The sequence below is a fragment of the Arachis hypogaea genome, chromosome 12 (assembly GCF_003086295.3).
Source record: "Arachis hypogaea cultivar Tifrunner chromosome 12, arahy.Tifrunner.gnm2.J5K5, whole genome shotgun sequence".
Lineage (NCBI taxonomy): Eukaryota > Viridiplantae > Streptophyta > Magnoliopsida > Fabales > Fabaceae > Arachis > Arachis hypogaea.
The window spans coordinates 30,063,808-30,079,260 of record NC_092047.1 but is presented as its reverse complement, the minus strand read 5'-3'; the positions used below and the strand labels follow the sequence as shown (position 1 = coordinate 30,079,260).

General features: G+C 36.7%; 1 protein-coding gene across 1 annotated transcript; it reads right to left on the bottom strand.

The window, feature by feature from the left end:
• Positions 1–10,691: 10,691 nt before the first annotated feature.
• On the bottom strand, positions 10,692–12,433 carry LOC112729918 (uncharacterized). Its single transcript, XM_072210446.1, has 3 exons — positions 12,109–12,433; positions 11,934–12,017; positions 10,692–10,930 (listed from the first exon to the last, which is right to left on the bottom strand). The coding sequence occupies exons 1-3, from the start codon at positions 12,296–12,298 to the stop codon at positions 10,878–10,880; spliced, it is 327 nt and encodes a 108-aa protein (XP_072066547.1). The 5' UTR covers positions 12,299–12,433; the 3' UTR covers positions 10,692–10,877.
• Positions 12,434–15,453: the final 3,020 nt, after the last annotated feature.

Here is a 15,453-nt window from a genome sequence, read left to right as displayed (position 1 = left end):
TGCATTAGAAAAACTAATTGAGGCTTAAGGTCAAAGTTGTTTGCTCCAATTGTAGGAATTGAGATGCTTCTTCCACAGAAGTCAGAAGAGGGTGCAATAAAGTCACCAAGCATCTTCCTTGCATCTCCACCATTGTTATTAGGTTTGGCCAGGCCATCTCTTCTTCTTTTTCGAAAAATTTTGTCAGGTCTTCTCCAGAGTGTTGTGCTTTAGCTTCTCTTAGCTTCCTCTTTAGAGTCCTTTCAGGTTCCGGATCAGCTTCAACAAGAATGTTCTTATCCTTGCTCCTGCTCATATGAAAAAGAAGAGAACAGAAAAGAATAGGAATCCTCTATGTCACAGTATAGAAATTTCTTTATGTGAGTAGAAGAACAGAAGAGTAGAATGAAGAAGAGAGAAGATGAAGAATTCGAACACAGAGAGGGTTCGAATTATAAGAAGAAAAGAAGTGTTAGTAAATAAATAAATAAATAGAAAGAGATGAGAGAGAGAGAATTCAAATTTTAAAATTAAAATAAAAGGAAAATATTTTTGTTTTTATTTTAAATATTAGTTAGTATTCAAAAATTAAGGGAAGAAATAAAATAAAATTTGAATTTAAATAAATTAGTTAATTAAAAAGAATTTTGAAAAAAGGGTTAGCAATTTTCGAAAATTGGAGAGAGAGAAGTAGTTAAGTGGTTTTGAAAAAGATATGATTGAAATAGTAAACTTTTAAAATCAAACAAAAAGTTAAGTGGTTAACTGAAAAAGATTTGAAAATCAATTTTGAAAAGATAAGAAGTTAGAAAAGATTTTGAAATTGATTTTGAAAAGGATATGATTGAAATCTTATTTTGAAAAAGATTTGAAAAGAAAATAAAAAAGATTTGATTTTTTTTTTTTGAAATTAAAGTTGATTACTTGACTAATAAGAAACCAAGAGATATGATTTTAGAATTTAAAGATTGATCCTTTCTTAATAGGCAAGTAACAACTTGAATATTTTTTAATCTAAACATTAAATGTTAGCATTAATTTCGAAAATATGAAATAAAAATAAGAAAAAGATTTTGAAAATCAATTTTGAAAATTTTCAAAAATAATAAAAAATGAAAAAAATTTTATTTTTGAAAAGGATTTGAAAAAAATAGAATTTTTAATTTGAAATTTTGACTTGACTCATAAGAAATAATTAAATTTTAAATCTTTTTAACTAAATCAATCAAAATTTCGAAATTTATGAGAAGAATAAGAAAAGATATATTTTTTATTTTTGAATTTTTATGAGGAGAGAGAAAAACATCAAAAATGAAACATGACATAAAAATTATGAATCAAAACAAGAAAACTATGCAAGAACACTTTGAATGTCAAGATGAACACCAAGAACACTTTGAAGATCATGATGAACATCAAGAACATATTTTTGAAAATTTTTAAGAAAAGAAAGACATGCAAGACACCAAACTTAAAAATTTTTATACTTTAGAGAATAATTATTCGAAAATGCATATGAAAAACAAGAAAAGACATAAAACAAGAAAATTTAAAGATCAAACAAAGAAATTCATCAAAAACAACTTGAAGATCATGAAGAACATAATGCATGAGTTTTCGAAAATTAAAGAAAAATTAAAACATGCAATTGACACCAAACTTAAAATTTGACACAAGACTCAAACAAGAAACATAAAATTTTTTTGGTTTTTATGATTTTATTAATTTTTTTTGTATTTTTCAAAAATTATTTTGAAAAAGAAAATAAAGAAATTCAAAAATTTTAATATGAATTCCAGGAATCATGCAATGTTAGTCTAAAGCTTCAGTCTAAAAAGATTAGACATGGCTAGCCAAGCTTCAGCAGAACATTACATACAACAGCCAAATTGATGGGAATCAACTAGTTCCTGTGATGATAAAAGCATCATCTGAAACTCTAGAATTCATTCTTAAAAATTCTGAAGTCATAGAATAATTTATTTATTTTAATTTTTTTTAAATTTTTCAAAATTAAAATTAAAAAGCTTAAACATAAAATAAAATTACCTAATCTAAGCAACAAGATGAACCGTCAGTTGTCCAAACTCGAACAATCCCCGGCAATGGCGCCAAAAACTTGGTGCACGAAATTGTGATCTCAATGGCGCCAATAACTTGGTACGTACAATTGTAATCTCAACTCTTTTTCACAACTTTGCACAACTAACTAGCAAGTGCACTGGGTCATCCAAGTAATAAACCTTACGTGAGTAAGGGTCGATCCCACGGAGATTGTCGGCTTGAAGCAAGCTATGGTCATCCTTGTAGATCTCAGTCAGGCAGATTCAAATGGTTATGAGGTTTTGATAATTAAAATATAAATATAAAATAAAATAAAATAGAAATACTTATGTAATTTGGTGGGAATTTCAGCTAAGCGTATGGAGATGCTTTGTTGCTTCTGAACTTCTGCTTTCCTACTGCCTTCTTCCAATCATGCGTTACCTCCTTCTATGGCAAGCTGTATGATCCTCTCGGATGAAAACAAATCCATATGCGGTGTCACCGCATGGCTAATCATCTGTCGGTTCCGGCTAGTGTCGGAATAAGACCATTGTCTTTTTGCACACTGTCACTTGTGCCCCACATTCGCAGGTTTGAAGCTCGTCACAATCATTCCTTCCCAGATCCTACTCGGAATACCACAGACAAGGTTTAGACTTTCCGGATCCTGGATCCTACTCGAAATACCACAGACAAGGTTTATACTTTTCGGATCCCAGGAATGCTGCCAATGGTTCTAGCCTATACCACGAAGGTTCTAATCTTAGATTAGAAACCCAAGAGAATATACTCTAGTTGTCGTCCAATGACTACGTTGAACATCATGTAGATCGCTTTGTGGTTGTCAGGCAGGCGACCTTGGCTAAGCAAGTAACGAAGATTTGGTAATTGTCACGGGTCACCCCTTCATTCTGACTTAACTAAATTATGTACGAGAGTATATCTTAGAAAAGAAGTAGGCATGAATTAAATAGAAAACAGTAGTAATTGCATTAATTCATGAAGAACAGCAGAGCTCCACACCTTAATCTATGGGGTGTAAAAACTCCACCGTAGAAAATACATAAGAGAAAATAGTCTAGGCATGGCCGTGAGGCTAGCCTCCAAACGTGTACAATAGCATAAGATATTCCAAAGATGGTCAGAAAGACGACGTAAAATAAATCTCTAAAAGTAGTTTTTATACTAGACTAGTAACCTAGGGTTACAGAAAATGAGTAACTAAGCGCAGATAGTGCAGAAATCCACTTCCGGGGCCCACTTGGTGTGTGCTTGGGCTGAGCATTGAGCTTTACATGTGCATAGGCTATTCCTGGAGTTAAACGCCAGCTTGGGTGCCAGTTTGGGCGTTTAACTCCAATTCTGGTGCCAGTTTGGGTGTTTTACGCCAAGATGTTTTAGGCTGATTTTGAACGCCAGTTTGGGCCATTAAATCTCGGAAAAAGTATGGACTATTATATATTTCTGGAAAGTCCAGAATGTCTACTTTCCAACGCAATTGAGACCACACCAAGTGGGCTTCTGTAGCTCCAGAAAAGTCACTTCGAGTGCAGGGAGGTCAGAATCCAACAGCATCTGCAGTCCTTTTTCAGCCTCTGAATCAGATTTTTACTCAGGTCCCTCAATTTCAGCCAGAAAACACCTGAAATCACAGAAAAATACACAAACTCATAGTAAAGTCCAGAAATGTGATTTTTTGAATAAAAACTAATAAAAATATAATAAAAAGTAGCTAAATCATACTAAAAACTATGTAAAAACAATGCTAAAAAGGGTATAAATTATCCGCTCATCATAGTCCCTGCGTGAGCCTTGTCCAAGTTGTCCCCAAGAAAGAAGGCATGACTGTGGTTCATAATGAAAAGAATGAACTGGTTCCCACAAGAACAGTTACAGGGTGGTGTATGTGTATTGACTACAGAAGGCTCAATACAGCCACTAGAAAGGATAATTTTCCTTTACCATTCATAGACCAGATGCTAGAGAGACTAGTAGGTCATGAATACTACTGCTTTTTGGATGGCTATTCAGGTTACAACCAAATTGCAGCAGATTCTCAGGACCAAGAGAAAACAGCATTCACATGTCCATCTGGAGTATTTGCCTACAGAAGGATGCCATTTGGTCTGTGCAATGCACCTGCAACCTTTCAGAGGTGCATGCTCTCTATCTTCTCTGATATGGTAGAAAAATTTTTGGAAGTCTTTATGGATGACTTCTCAGTATTTGGAGACTCATTCAGCTCCTGTCTTGACCATCTAGCACTTGTTCTGAAAAGGTGCCAAGAGACTAACTTGGTTTTAAACTGGGAGAAATGTCACTTTATGGTGACTGAAGGAATTGTCCTTGGGCACAGAATTTCGAGCAAGGGAATAGAGGTGGATCAAGCTAAGGTAGAGGTAATTGAAAAATTACCACCACCTGCCAATGTTAAGGCAATCAGAAGCTTTCTGGGGCATGCAGGATTCTATATGAGGTTTATAAAGGATTTTTCAAAAATTGCAAAACCTCTGAGCAATCTGCTAGCCGTTGATACTCCATTTGTCTTTGACATAGAGTGTTTGCAGGCCTTTGAGACTCTGAAAGCTAAGCTAGTCACAGCATCAGTCATTTCTACACCAGACTAGACATTACCATTCGAACTAATGTGTGATGCCAGTGACCATGCCATTGGTGCAGTATTGGGACAGAGGTATAAAAAACTTCTGCATGTTATTTATTATGCTAGCCATGTTTTAAATGACACACAGAAAAATTACACAACCACAGAAAAAGAGTTGCTTGTAGTGGTTTATGCCATTGACAAGTTCAGATCTTATTTAGTAGGACCAAAAGTGATTGTGTACACTGACCATGCTACTCTAAAATATCTCCTCACCAAACAAGATTTAAAACCTAGACTCATAAGATGGGTGTTGCTTCTGCAAGAGTTTGATATAGAAATAAGAGACAGAAAAGGGATAGAGAACCAAGTAGCGAATCACCTGTCCCGGATAGAACCAGTAGCAGGAGCGTCCCTCCCTCCTACTGAGATCTCTGAAACCTTTCTGGATGAGCAACTCTTTGCCATTCAGAAAGTACCGTGGTGTGCAGACATTGCAAACTATAAAGCTGTGAGATTCATACCCAAAGAGTACAGTAAGCAGCAAACAAAAAAATTGGTTTCTGATGCAAAGTACTACTTGTGGGATGAACCATATCTCTTTAAGAGATGTGCAGATGGAATAATCTGTAGATGTGTGCCTAGAGAAGAGGCACAGAAGATCCTATGGCATTGCCATGGATCACAATATAGAGGACATTTCGGAGGTGAGCGAACAGTCACAAAGGTTCTTCAATGTGGCTTCTACTATGGCCTACTCTCTATAGGGACTCCCGAGAGTTTGTACATAACTGTAACAGTTGCCAGAGAGCTGGTAATCTGCCTCACGGTTTTGCCATGCCTCAGTAAGGGATCTTAGAGATTGAGTTGTTTGATGTATGGGGTATTGACTTCATGGGGCCTTTCCCACCATCATATTCAAATACTTATATTCTGATGGCAGTAGACTATGTATCTAAATGGGTAGAGGCAATTGCAATACCCACTAATGATACTAAGACAGTGATGAAGTTCCTCCAAAAGCATATCTTCAGTAGGTTCGGTGTCCCTAGGGTACTGATTAGTGATGGAGGCACTCATTTCTGCAATAAACAGCTTGACTCTGCTATGATCCGATATGGAATTAACCACAAAGTGGCAACTTCATATCATCCACAGACAAATGGGCAGGCTGAAGTCTCAAACAGAGAACTAAAATAAATCCTAGAACGGACTATAAGTACCCGTAGAAGGGATTGGGCAAGAAGTCTGGATGATGCTTTGTGGGCATACAGAACCGCATTCAAGACTCCTATAGGGACCTCTCCATACCAGCTTGTGTATGGAAAAGCCTGTCATCTGCCAGTGGAACTGGAACACAAGGCCTACTGGGCAACCAGATTCCTAAACCTTGATGCTAAGGTAGCTGGAGAGAAAAGATTACTCCAGTTGAATGAGCTGGAGGAGTTCAGACTCAATGCTTTTGAAAATACTAAAATTTACAAGGAGAAAGCAAAAAGGTGGCATGACAGAAAGCTGTCATCTAGAGTCTTTGAGCCAGGACAGAAGGTTTTGCTGTTTAACTCTAAACTCAGATTGTTCCCTGGGAAATTGAAATCCCGGTGGAAGGGACCATATGTGATTACAAGTGTGTCACCATATGGATATGTAGAGCTTCAAGATATTGACTCTGACAAAAAGTTCATTATTAATGGACAGAGAGTCAAGCATTATCTTGAAGGCAATGTTGAGCAAGAATGCTCAAGACTGAGACTAGATTAAAGCTCAGTAATGTCAAGCTATTGACAGTAAAGAAGCGCTTATTGGGAGGCAACCCAATGTTATTTATCTATGTTAATTACTTTGTCATTTCATTTTCCATTGTTACTTTATGTTATCTTTAGGTTGATGATCATGTAGAGTCATAAAAATAGCTACAGAATTAAAGCGGAATCAAAAACAGCATAAAAAATAGCACACCCTGGAGGACAGGCTTACTGGCATTTAAACGCCAGTAAGGATAGCAGAATGGGCATTCAACGCCCAGACTGGCGGCATTCTGAGCGTTAAACGCCAGAATTGGCAGACAGACTGGTGTTTAACGCCAGAAAAGGGTGTCTGGCTGGCGTTAAACGCCAGAATTGGCAGACAGACTGGCGTTTAATGCCAGAAAAGGGTGTCTGGCTGGCGTTAAATGCCAGGAAAGGCAGCAGACTGGCATTTAAACACCAGAAAGGGCTATCCAAGGGCGTTTAAACGCCAGAAAGGTGCAGGGACCAGAATTCCTTGACACCTCAGGATCTGTGGATCCCACAAGATCCCCACCTACCTCAACTCACTCTCTCTCCTCTTCACACCTTTCCATAACACTCTTTCCCAAAATAACCTCCACCAATCACCTCCATTTCTCCTCCAAAACCATCATACAACCCACCTACCCCCACCCATTCAAATTCAAACCATGTCCCTCCCAAACACAACCTCTATTACAAGAATTCCCTCTCCACTCCACTCCTATATAAGCCCCTCATCACTCCTTTATTTTCACACATCATAACCACCTAAAACTCCCCTTGGCTGAACCATTCACACACTTCCATCTCCTCCATCTCTTCTTCCTCTAATTATTTCTTTCTTCTTTTGCTCGAGGATGAGCAAACCTTTTAAGTTTGGTGTGGAAAAAAGCTCTGCTTTTTATTTTTCCATAACCATTAATGGCACCTAAGGCCGGAGAAACCTCTAGGAAGAGGAAAGGGAAGGCAGTTGCTTTCAACTCTGAGTCATGGGAGATAGAGAGATTCATCTCAAAAGCCCATCACTAGAAAGAGGATGGAGCAAACAAGAGAGCCCGCTCATGGTCCTCAACAAGAGCATGAGGAAACTCCTCATCAAGAAATCCCTGAGATGCCTCAAGGGATACACTTTCCTCCACAAAGCTATTGGGAGCAACTCAACACCTCTTTAGGAGATTTGAGTTCCAACATGGAGCAACTAAGAGTGGAGCACCAAGAGCACTCCATCATCCTCCATGAAATCAGAGAGGACCAAAAGGCCATGAGAGAGGAGCAACAAAGGCAACGAAGAGACATAGATGAGCTCAAGAACTCCATTGGTTCTTCAAGAGGAAGAAGAAGCCATCATCACTAAGGTGGACCCGTTCTTTAATCTTCTTGTTTATTTTCTTTTCTGTTTTTGGTTTTTACGCTTTATGTTTTGACTAGGTTTGTGTCTTCATTACATGATCATTAATGTTTAGTGTCTATGTCTTAAAGCTATGAATTCTCCATGAATCTTTCACCTTTCTTAAACAAAAAATGTTTTCTGAAAAAGAAAAAGAAGTACATAAATTTCGAATTCTATCTTGAAAATAGTTTAATTATCATGATGTGGTGGAAATACTTTTTATTTTCTGAATGAATGCTTGAGCAGTGCATATTTTTTATAGTGAAGTTGATGAATGTTAAAATTGTTGGCTCTTGAAAGAATAATGAGAAAAGAGAAATGTTATTGATAATCTGAAAAATCATAAAATTGATTCTTGAAGCAAGAAAAAGCAGTGAAAAACACAAAGCTTGCGAAAAAAAAAGAAGAAAGAAAAAACAAGCAGAAAAAGCCAATAACCCTTTAAACTAAAAGGCAAGGGTAAAAAGGATCCAAGGCTTTGAGCATTAATGGATAGGAGGGCCCAAAGGAATAAAATTCTGGCCTAAGCGGCTAAATCAAGCTGTCCCTAACCATGTGCTTGTGTCATGAAGGTCCAAGTGAAAAGCTTGGGACTGAGTGGTTAAGGTCGTAATCCACAGCAAAAGAGTGTGCTTAAGAACTCTGGGCACCTCTAACTGGGGACTCTAGCAAAGCTGAGTCACAATCTGAAAAGGTTCACCCAGTTATATGTCTGTGGCATTTATGTATCCGGTGGTAATACTGGAAAACAAAATGCTTAGGGTCACGGCCAAGACTCATAAAGTAGCTGTGTTCAAGAATCAACATACTAAACTAGGAGAATCAATAACACTATCTGAATTCTGAGTTCCTATGGATGCCAATCATTCTGAATTTCAAAGGATAAAGTGAGATGCCAAAACTGTTCAGAGACAAAAAGCTACTAGTCCCGCTCATCTAATTGGAACTAAGCTTCATTGATATTTTGAAATTTATTGTATTTTCTCTTCTTTTTATCCTATTTTGTTTTTAGTTGCTTTGGGACAAGCAACAATTTAAGTTTGGTGTTGTGATGAGCGGATAATTTATACAATTTTTGGCATTATTTTTAGGTAGTTTTTAATATGTTTTAGTTACTTTTTATTATATTTTTATTAGTTTTTATGCAAAAATCACATTTCTGGATTTTACTATGAGTTTGTGTGTTTTTCTGTAATTTCAGGTATTTTCTGGCTGAAATTGAGGGACCTGAGCAAACATCTTATTCAGAGGCTGAGAAAGGACTGCAGATGCTGTTAGATTCTGACCCTCCTACACTCGAGTGGATTTTCTGGAGTTACGAAAGCCCAATTGGCGCGCTCTGAATTGCTTTGGAAAGTAGACATCTTGGACTTTCCAGCAATGTATAATAGTCCATATTTTGTCCGAGATTTGATGGCCCAAACTGGCATTTAAACGCCAGCCAGAGACCCTTTTCTGGCACCAGAATTAGAGTTAAACGCCCAAACTCGCATCCAAGCTGGCATTTAACTCCAGAAAAGGCCTATGCACATGTAAAGCTCAATGCTCAGTCCAAGCACACACCAAGTGGGCCCCAGAAATAGATTTCTGCACTCTCTGCAATTAGTTACTCATTTTCTGTAAACCTAAGTTACTAGTTTAGTATAAAAACTACTTTTAGAGATTCATTTTGAAGGATGTATGACATTTTACATCTCATATTGTATCTTCTACAGCATGAGTCTCTAAACCCCGTAGGTGGGAGTGAGAAGCTCTGCTGTGTCTCAATGGATTAATGCAATTACTATTGTTTTCTTCTCGATCACGCTTGATTCTGTTCTAAGATACTCACTCGTACTTCAATATAAACAATATGATGATTCGTGACACTTATCATCATTCTCAACTTTATGAACGCGTTCTTGACAACCACTCCCGTTCTATCTGAGCTCAACGTAGTCATTGGGCGACAGCTTGAGTACGTATCTCTTGGGTCTCTGATCCACGGATTTGACTTGCCTCTCTTGACAACAGAGCATTCGAATCCGTGAGATTAGAACCTTCGTGGTAGAGGCTAGAACCAATTGGCAGCATTACTGAGATCTGTGGTATTCCGAGTAGGATCTGGGATGGAAAGACTGTGACGAGCTTCAAACTCACAAATGTTGGGCGCAGTGACGGCAAAAGGATAGAGAGATCCTATTCCGACACAAATGAGAACCGACAGATGATTAGCCGTACGGTAGCTGTGCCTGGTATTTTTCATTCGAGACAAGAGATTCGACAGTTGATTAGCTGTACAGAAACCATACCTAGACCATTTTCACTGAGAGGACGGATGGTAGCCATTGACAACGGTGATCCACCAACATACAACTTGCCATGGAAGGAAGCCATGCGTGTTTGGAGAAGAAGACAGTAGGAAAGCAGAGATTCAGATGACAGAGCATCTCTGGAACCTTAACCTGTTCCTTATTACTGAATCACAAGTATCATTCATTTCATGTTATTTACTTTTCATAAACAAAATCATTTTTATCACTAATCTCCTGACTAAGATTTACAAGATAACCATAGTTTGCTTCAAGCCGGCAATCTCCGTGGGATCGACCCTTACTCACGTAAGGTATTACTTGGATGACCCAATGCACTTGCTGGTTAGTTGTGCGGAGTTGCAAAGGTGTGATTGCAATTCCGTGCACTACCCTCCTTAAAACCGTGACCATAGCCTTATCTATGGTCACGGTAAAAAACCGTGACCATAGCCTTTATAGTCACCCCACCTTAAAACCGTGACCATAGCCTTATCTATGGTCACGGTTTTCACCGTGACCATAACCTATTTTGTTTTATGAGATTTAATTTTTTTAAAGAATAATCACATCCCAAAATGATGATAATCAACAATTAAGATAAGTTGTGATTAAAGTAACCAACCAACATATCAATATAGTTGAGTGAATACACTTGTCTCAATCTCAGTTTTATACCGTGATATACACACTTACACTAAGTAGAAACTATTAACAGAATTGTTCCACAGGCGTGAGAGCAATACAATTCATACTCTGCCAGGATAGATTATTTTTGGTATTGCTATTCTTCCTTCTCAACGCTCGGGAACTTTTGTTTCAACCACTTTACCATATGAAAGCTCAGCACCTGCTTCATTAACATGCAAAGCAAAGTCACATTAGACATAAAAACTTACATTTATTTTTCTTCAACTTAGGAAAAAAAATATATCATCAAAACATATATACATCACACATATACTAAAAATTAAAAATTTTTGAACGTTTAGACAAGTATTTAAAAATTAAAAAATTTTTCTTGTAAAATTTTATAATTCTTTTGAAAGTTTAGATATCCTTTAAACTAAGAATTACTCTAAATTAGTATTTGGAAAAACAAAAACTCAAAACACAAAATTCGTTATTAAACCGGAAACTCAACTACAGTTTTTTTCTGTCATGGTCATAATATATAAAGTAATAATCTCAGTAACGCATCCCCCATTCATGATGAATAAAATGTGAGGGACAAGACAGACGTATTGTTTGTTGTGGCAACAGACCCCTGATCAAGAAAATGAAAAATTAGAAAGGAAACAAACAAACAAACAAATAGGATTGGAATGAATTGCTAGAAAAGAAATCATCTGAATCTATTTATACCCGAAAAGAATACTATTGTAGTGTTTTTTCTTTTTGTGTCCACTATAGTAGTCATTTACAATTATTTATTCAGTATTCAAAAATTATACACACACACATGAGATTGAAACCCTGTTAAGAAATGAAAGCAAATTCACATATTAGAGGCAGTCCTTGTTAGCTAGTCTTATAATCCCTTCTACTGTCAAATCTGAATTACTCAAATAATCCATTTTCAGAGGATTATAATAATCTAATCAAAACTAACATGAAATTACCCATCCAACGTGAAACAAAAAGCAATATTAATTTTCGTTGTTCTTTAACTTCAGTTCTTGTACATATGCGCTAACTGGCTTTCCTCAATTCATGGGGGCATGCATATAGATTAACCAAATGGTGTAAAGCAGAATATTCAAATAATATCATATCATATATCATACAATAGAGAAGGCAACACGCATATTCTGTCTAAACGGAGTGCTCAGCAAACATAATAGCCAACGAACCAGTTAAGAACTTCCTGAAACTCGGGGTAAGGTTGGTGGTGGCCAAACTCACCTGCGTGAACGGAGTGTTGGGTACGAGTTCATCTGCGCCGCAACAATAGCCAAACCTCCAAAATGAAAATCCTAAAATCGGAACCCTCTCAAATTTTAGAACCAAATGAAGGTGAATACATACCTTCTCGACAATGGTGAGCGAAGGGATGACGATGCTGACCACAGAGTCTTCCCGATGTAAGCACGCAGTGAAGAGGAGCAATGGTTCTCGAGTGGTGAGTGGTGAGTGGTGAGTGTTGAGCGAGGAAGAGGAACGGTGAGCACGCAGCGAAGAGGGAGCTACAGTTTTGGTGGAGTGGCGGGTAGTGCATGGTGAGTGGTGACGGCAAAACCTTCCTTCGATTTGGGATTGAGTGGCACGAAGTGTTGGTGGTGAGAGCGAATTAATATGTTCTTCTCTGATTTGGTAGTGAGAGCGAAGTGTTATAAGTTGGTGACTTGGTGGGTATTGGTGAAAAGGAAAAAAAATGACTAAGTGTTGGGGCATTTGATCTGAATTAATTTATATTCAAATGATCAAAATCTTATTTAGTTACAAAAAAAATTCTTGAATAGTAATTAGAGTTAGAGTTAGGGTTAGGATTAGAGTAGTATAGAAATTTTAATAAAATTAGTAGGTAAAATAGTAATTAAAAATCAACCATAATTTATTTAAATTGTTTTAAAAATATAATATTTATTTATCAACTTACTAATTAGTTTTAAATTTTAAATAATTTTTTAATTTAAAATTAATAGTATTTAACTTAATTTTTTACTTATAAAATTAGATTTAAAATTTTAATATTTAAAGTAAATCATATAAAATTTTTATTATTTTTTAATTATTAAAATTTTTTAATTTTAAATATATAAAATATTTAAAATTATAAAAAATATAGACCCTTTCAAGTCACTCCCAAAACCGTGACCATAGATCCTTTTAGGTCACCCTCCAAAACCATGACCATAGACCATTTTATGTCACCCTTTCAAAAAATCGTGACCATAGACCCTTTTAGGTCACCCTTTCGAAAAACCGTGATCATAGACCCCTTTAGGTCACCCCCCAAAACCGTGACCATAAACCCCTTTAGGTCACCCTCCAAAACTGTGACCATAGACCCCTTTAGATCTCCCCTCAAAACCATGACCATAGACCTTTTAAGTCACCCTTTTTTGAAAAACCATGACCATAGACCCCTTTTTGGTCACTGTAAAAAACGGTGACCATAGACCCCTTTAGGTCACCTCCAAAATTGTGACTATAGACTCTTTTTGGTGACCCCCAAAAACCGTGATCATAGACCCCTTTAGGTCACCCCCCAAAACTGTGACCATAGATCCTTTTAGGCCACCTTTTAGGTACTCTATGGTCACGGTTTTTTACTGTGACCAAAAAACCTGTGGTCATAGATCCAAAATGTTGTAGTGATGGGTGAATTGAGTTGTCATTGTAGGTAGTTTTTCTTATTTTCTATACTCTTGTACATATTGCTTTGATTGCTAGGTTGCTTATTAGATTCTTGTTTTGATTAGAATAGTTGTTTTTGAAATACAAGTCTTGTTTGCATTGTCTTTGAAAAAGAATTTCAAAAACTAAAAGATTTCTAGTTAAATTTGAATTTTGGTTAGTTTAGAGTGTTTTATAGGTTACGAGAGTGTTAAATTCTGTTTTTAGGCTTCTTTAAAAAAAGGGAGAATTTTGTGATAATGTTCTTCATGTTGCTTAGTGTAGAATCTGACAGGTTTGAAAACAACTGTTGGGTCATTTTTTTTCTTGCTTTTTGAAGTGGTTTTACCACTTCTTGGAGCCATGGGTTTCAAATTTCAATGAGAGAACAAGGCTTCTTCCACACCAAACTTAAAAGGTTTGCTCGTCCTCGAGCAAAAGGAAGAAAGGAAGATGAAGAAGAAGAAGGAGATGAAGGAGAGGAGAAGAGGAAAAGAGTATTCGAATGAAGAGGAGAGAGAGGGGAACACGGACATATATAGGGAGGGAGGGAGGGATTTTCAAAAATTAATTTCAAATAAAGATAAGGAAGATTTGAAAAAGATAGAGAAAGATAAGTTTTTAAATTTGGATTAATCATCAAAGATATGAAAAAGATATAAAAGATAAGATAGAAGATAAGAAAAAGGTTTTAAAGTTTAAAAGATATGAACAAGAATTTCAAAAGATAAGAAAAGAATTGAAAAAAATTGAAAACTACTTGAAAAAGATATGAGGTTTTGAAAAAGATTTGAAAATATTTTAAATTTAAAATCAAATTGAGTTTGAAACATTTGAAAAAGATTTTATTTAAAAAGTCATGGAATTTCAAAATTAAAATTTAAAATGATAGTTTGAATGGAGAAGAAGAGAAAAAGATAAGGTTTTGGAGAAGTTACCTTCCTAGCCCTCTATCTGGCGTTAAACGCCCAGAATGGCTGGATTCTAGCGTTTAATGCTAGCTGTTCCCTCTTGCTAGCGTTGAACGCCCAGAATGGAACTCATTCTGTTGTTCAATGCCAGGCTGCCTTCCTTTATGGGCATTGAATGCCCAGCCAGTGCCCCCTGGCTGGCGTTTCAACGCCAAGTTGCCACCCCTCCATGGGCGTTAAACGCCCACTTGGCACTCATTTCTGGTGTTTAACGCCAGAACAGTGCTTCCTACAGGGTGTTATGTTTTCTGTTCTGCATCATTCTATCTCTGTTAAACACTGTTCATGATCACTAACATAAAAAAAGCAAATTAATAAAAGCTAATTATGAAAAAGATTAATTCAAATAGGAATAGTTAGAAAAATAGAAACTACTATGCTATTAATCATTGGGTTGCCTCTCAACAAGCGCTTCTTTAATGTCTTTAGCTGAACTACACTGTACTTAACTTAGTAGTAGTATTTAGTCTCCTGGCTCAATATCTCCTTCAAGGTAATGGTTGACTCTTGATGAGCGGATAATTTATACACTTTTTGGCATTGTTTTTAGTATATTTTTAGTAGAATCTAGTTACTTTTAGGGATGTTTTCATTAGTTTTTATGTTAAATTCACATTTCTGGACTTTACTATGAGTTTGTGTGTTTTTCTGTAATTTCAGGTATTTTCTGGCTGAAATTGAGGGACTTGAGCAAAAATCAGATTCAGAGGTTGAAGAAGGACTGCTGATGCTGTTGGATTCTGACCTCCCAGCACTCAATGTGGATTTTCTGGAGCTACAGAACTCAAAATGGCGCGCTTTCAATTGCGTTGGAAAGTAGACATCCAGGGATTTCCCTCAATGTATAATAGTCCATACTTTGGCCGAGTTTAGATGACGTAAAAGGGCGTTGAACGCCAGTTCTACGCTGCTGTCTGGAGTTAAACGCCAGAAACAAGTCACAAACCAGAGTTGAACGCCAGAAATACGTTACAACCTGGCGTTCAACTCCAGAAAGAGCCTCTGCACGTGTAACATTCAAACTCAGCCCAAGCACACACCAAGTGGGCCCCGGAAGTGGATT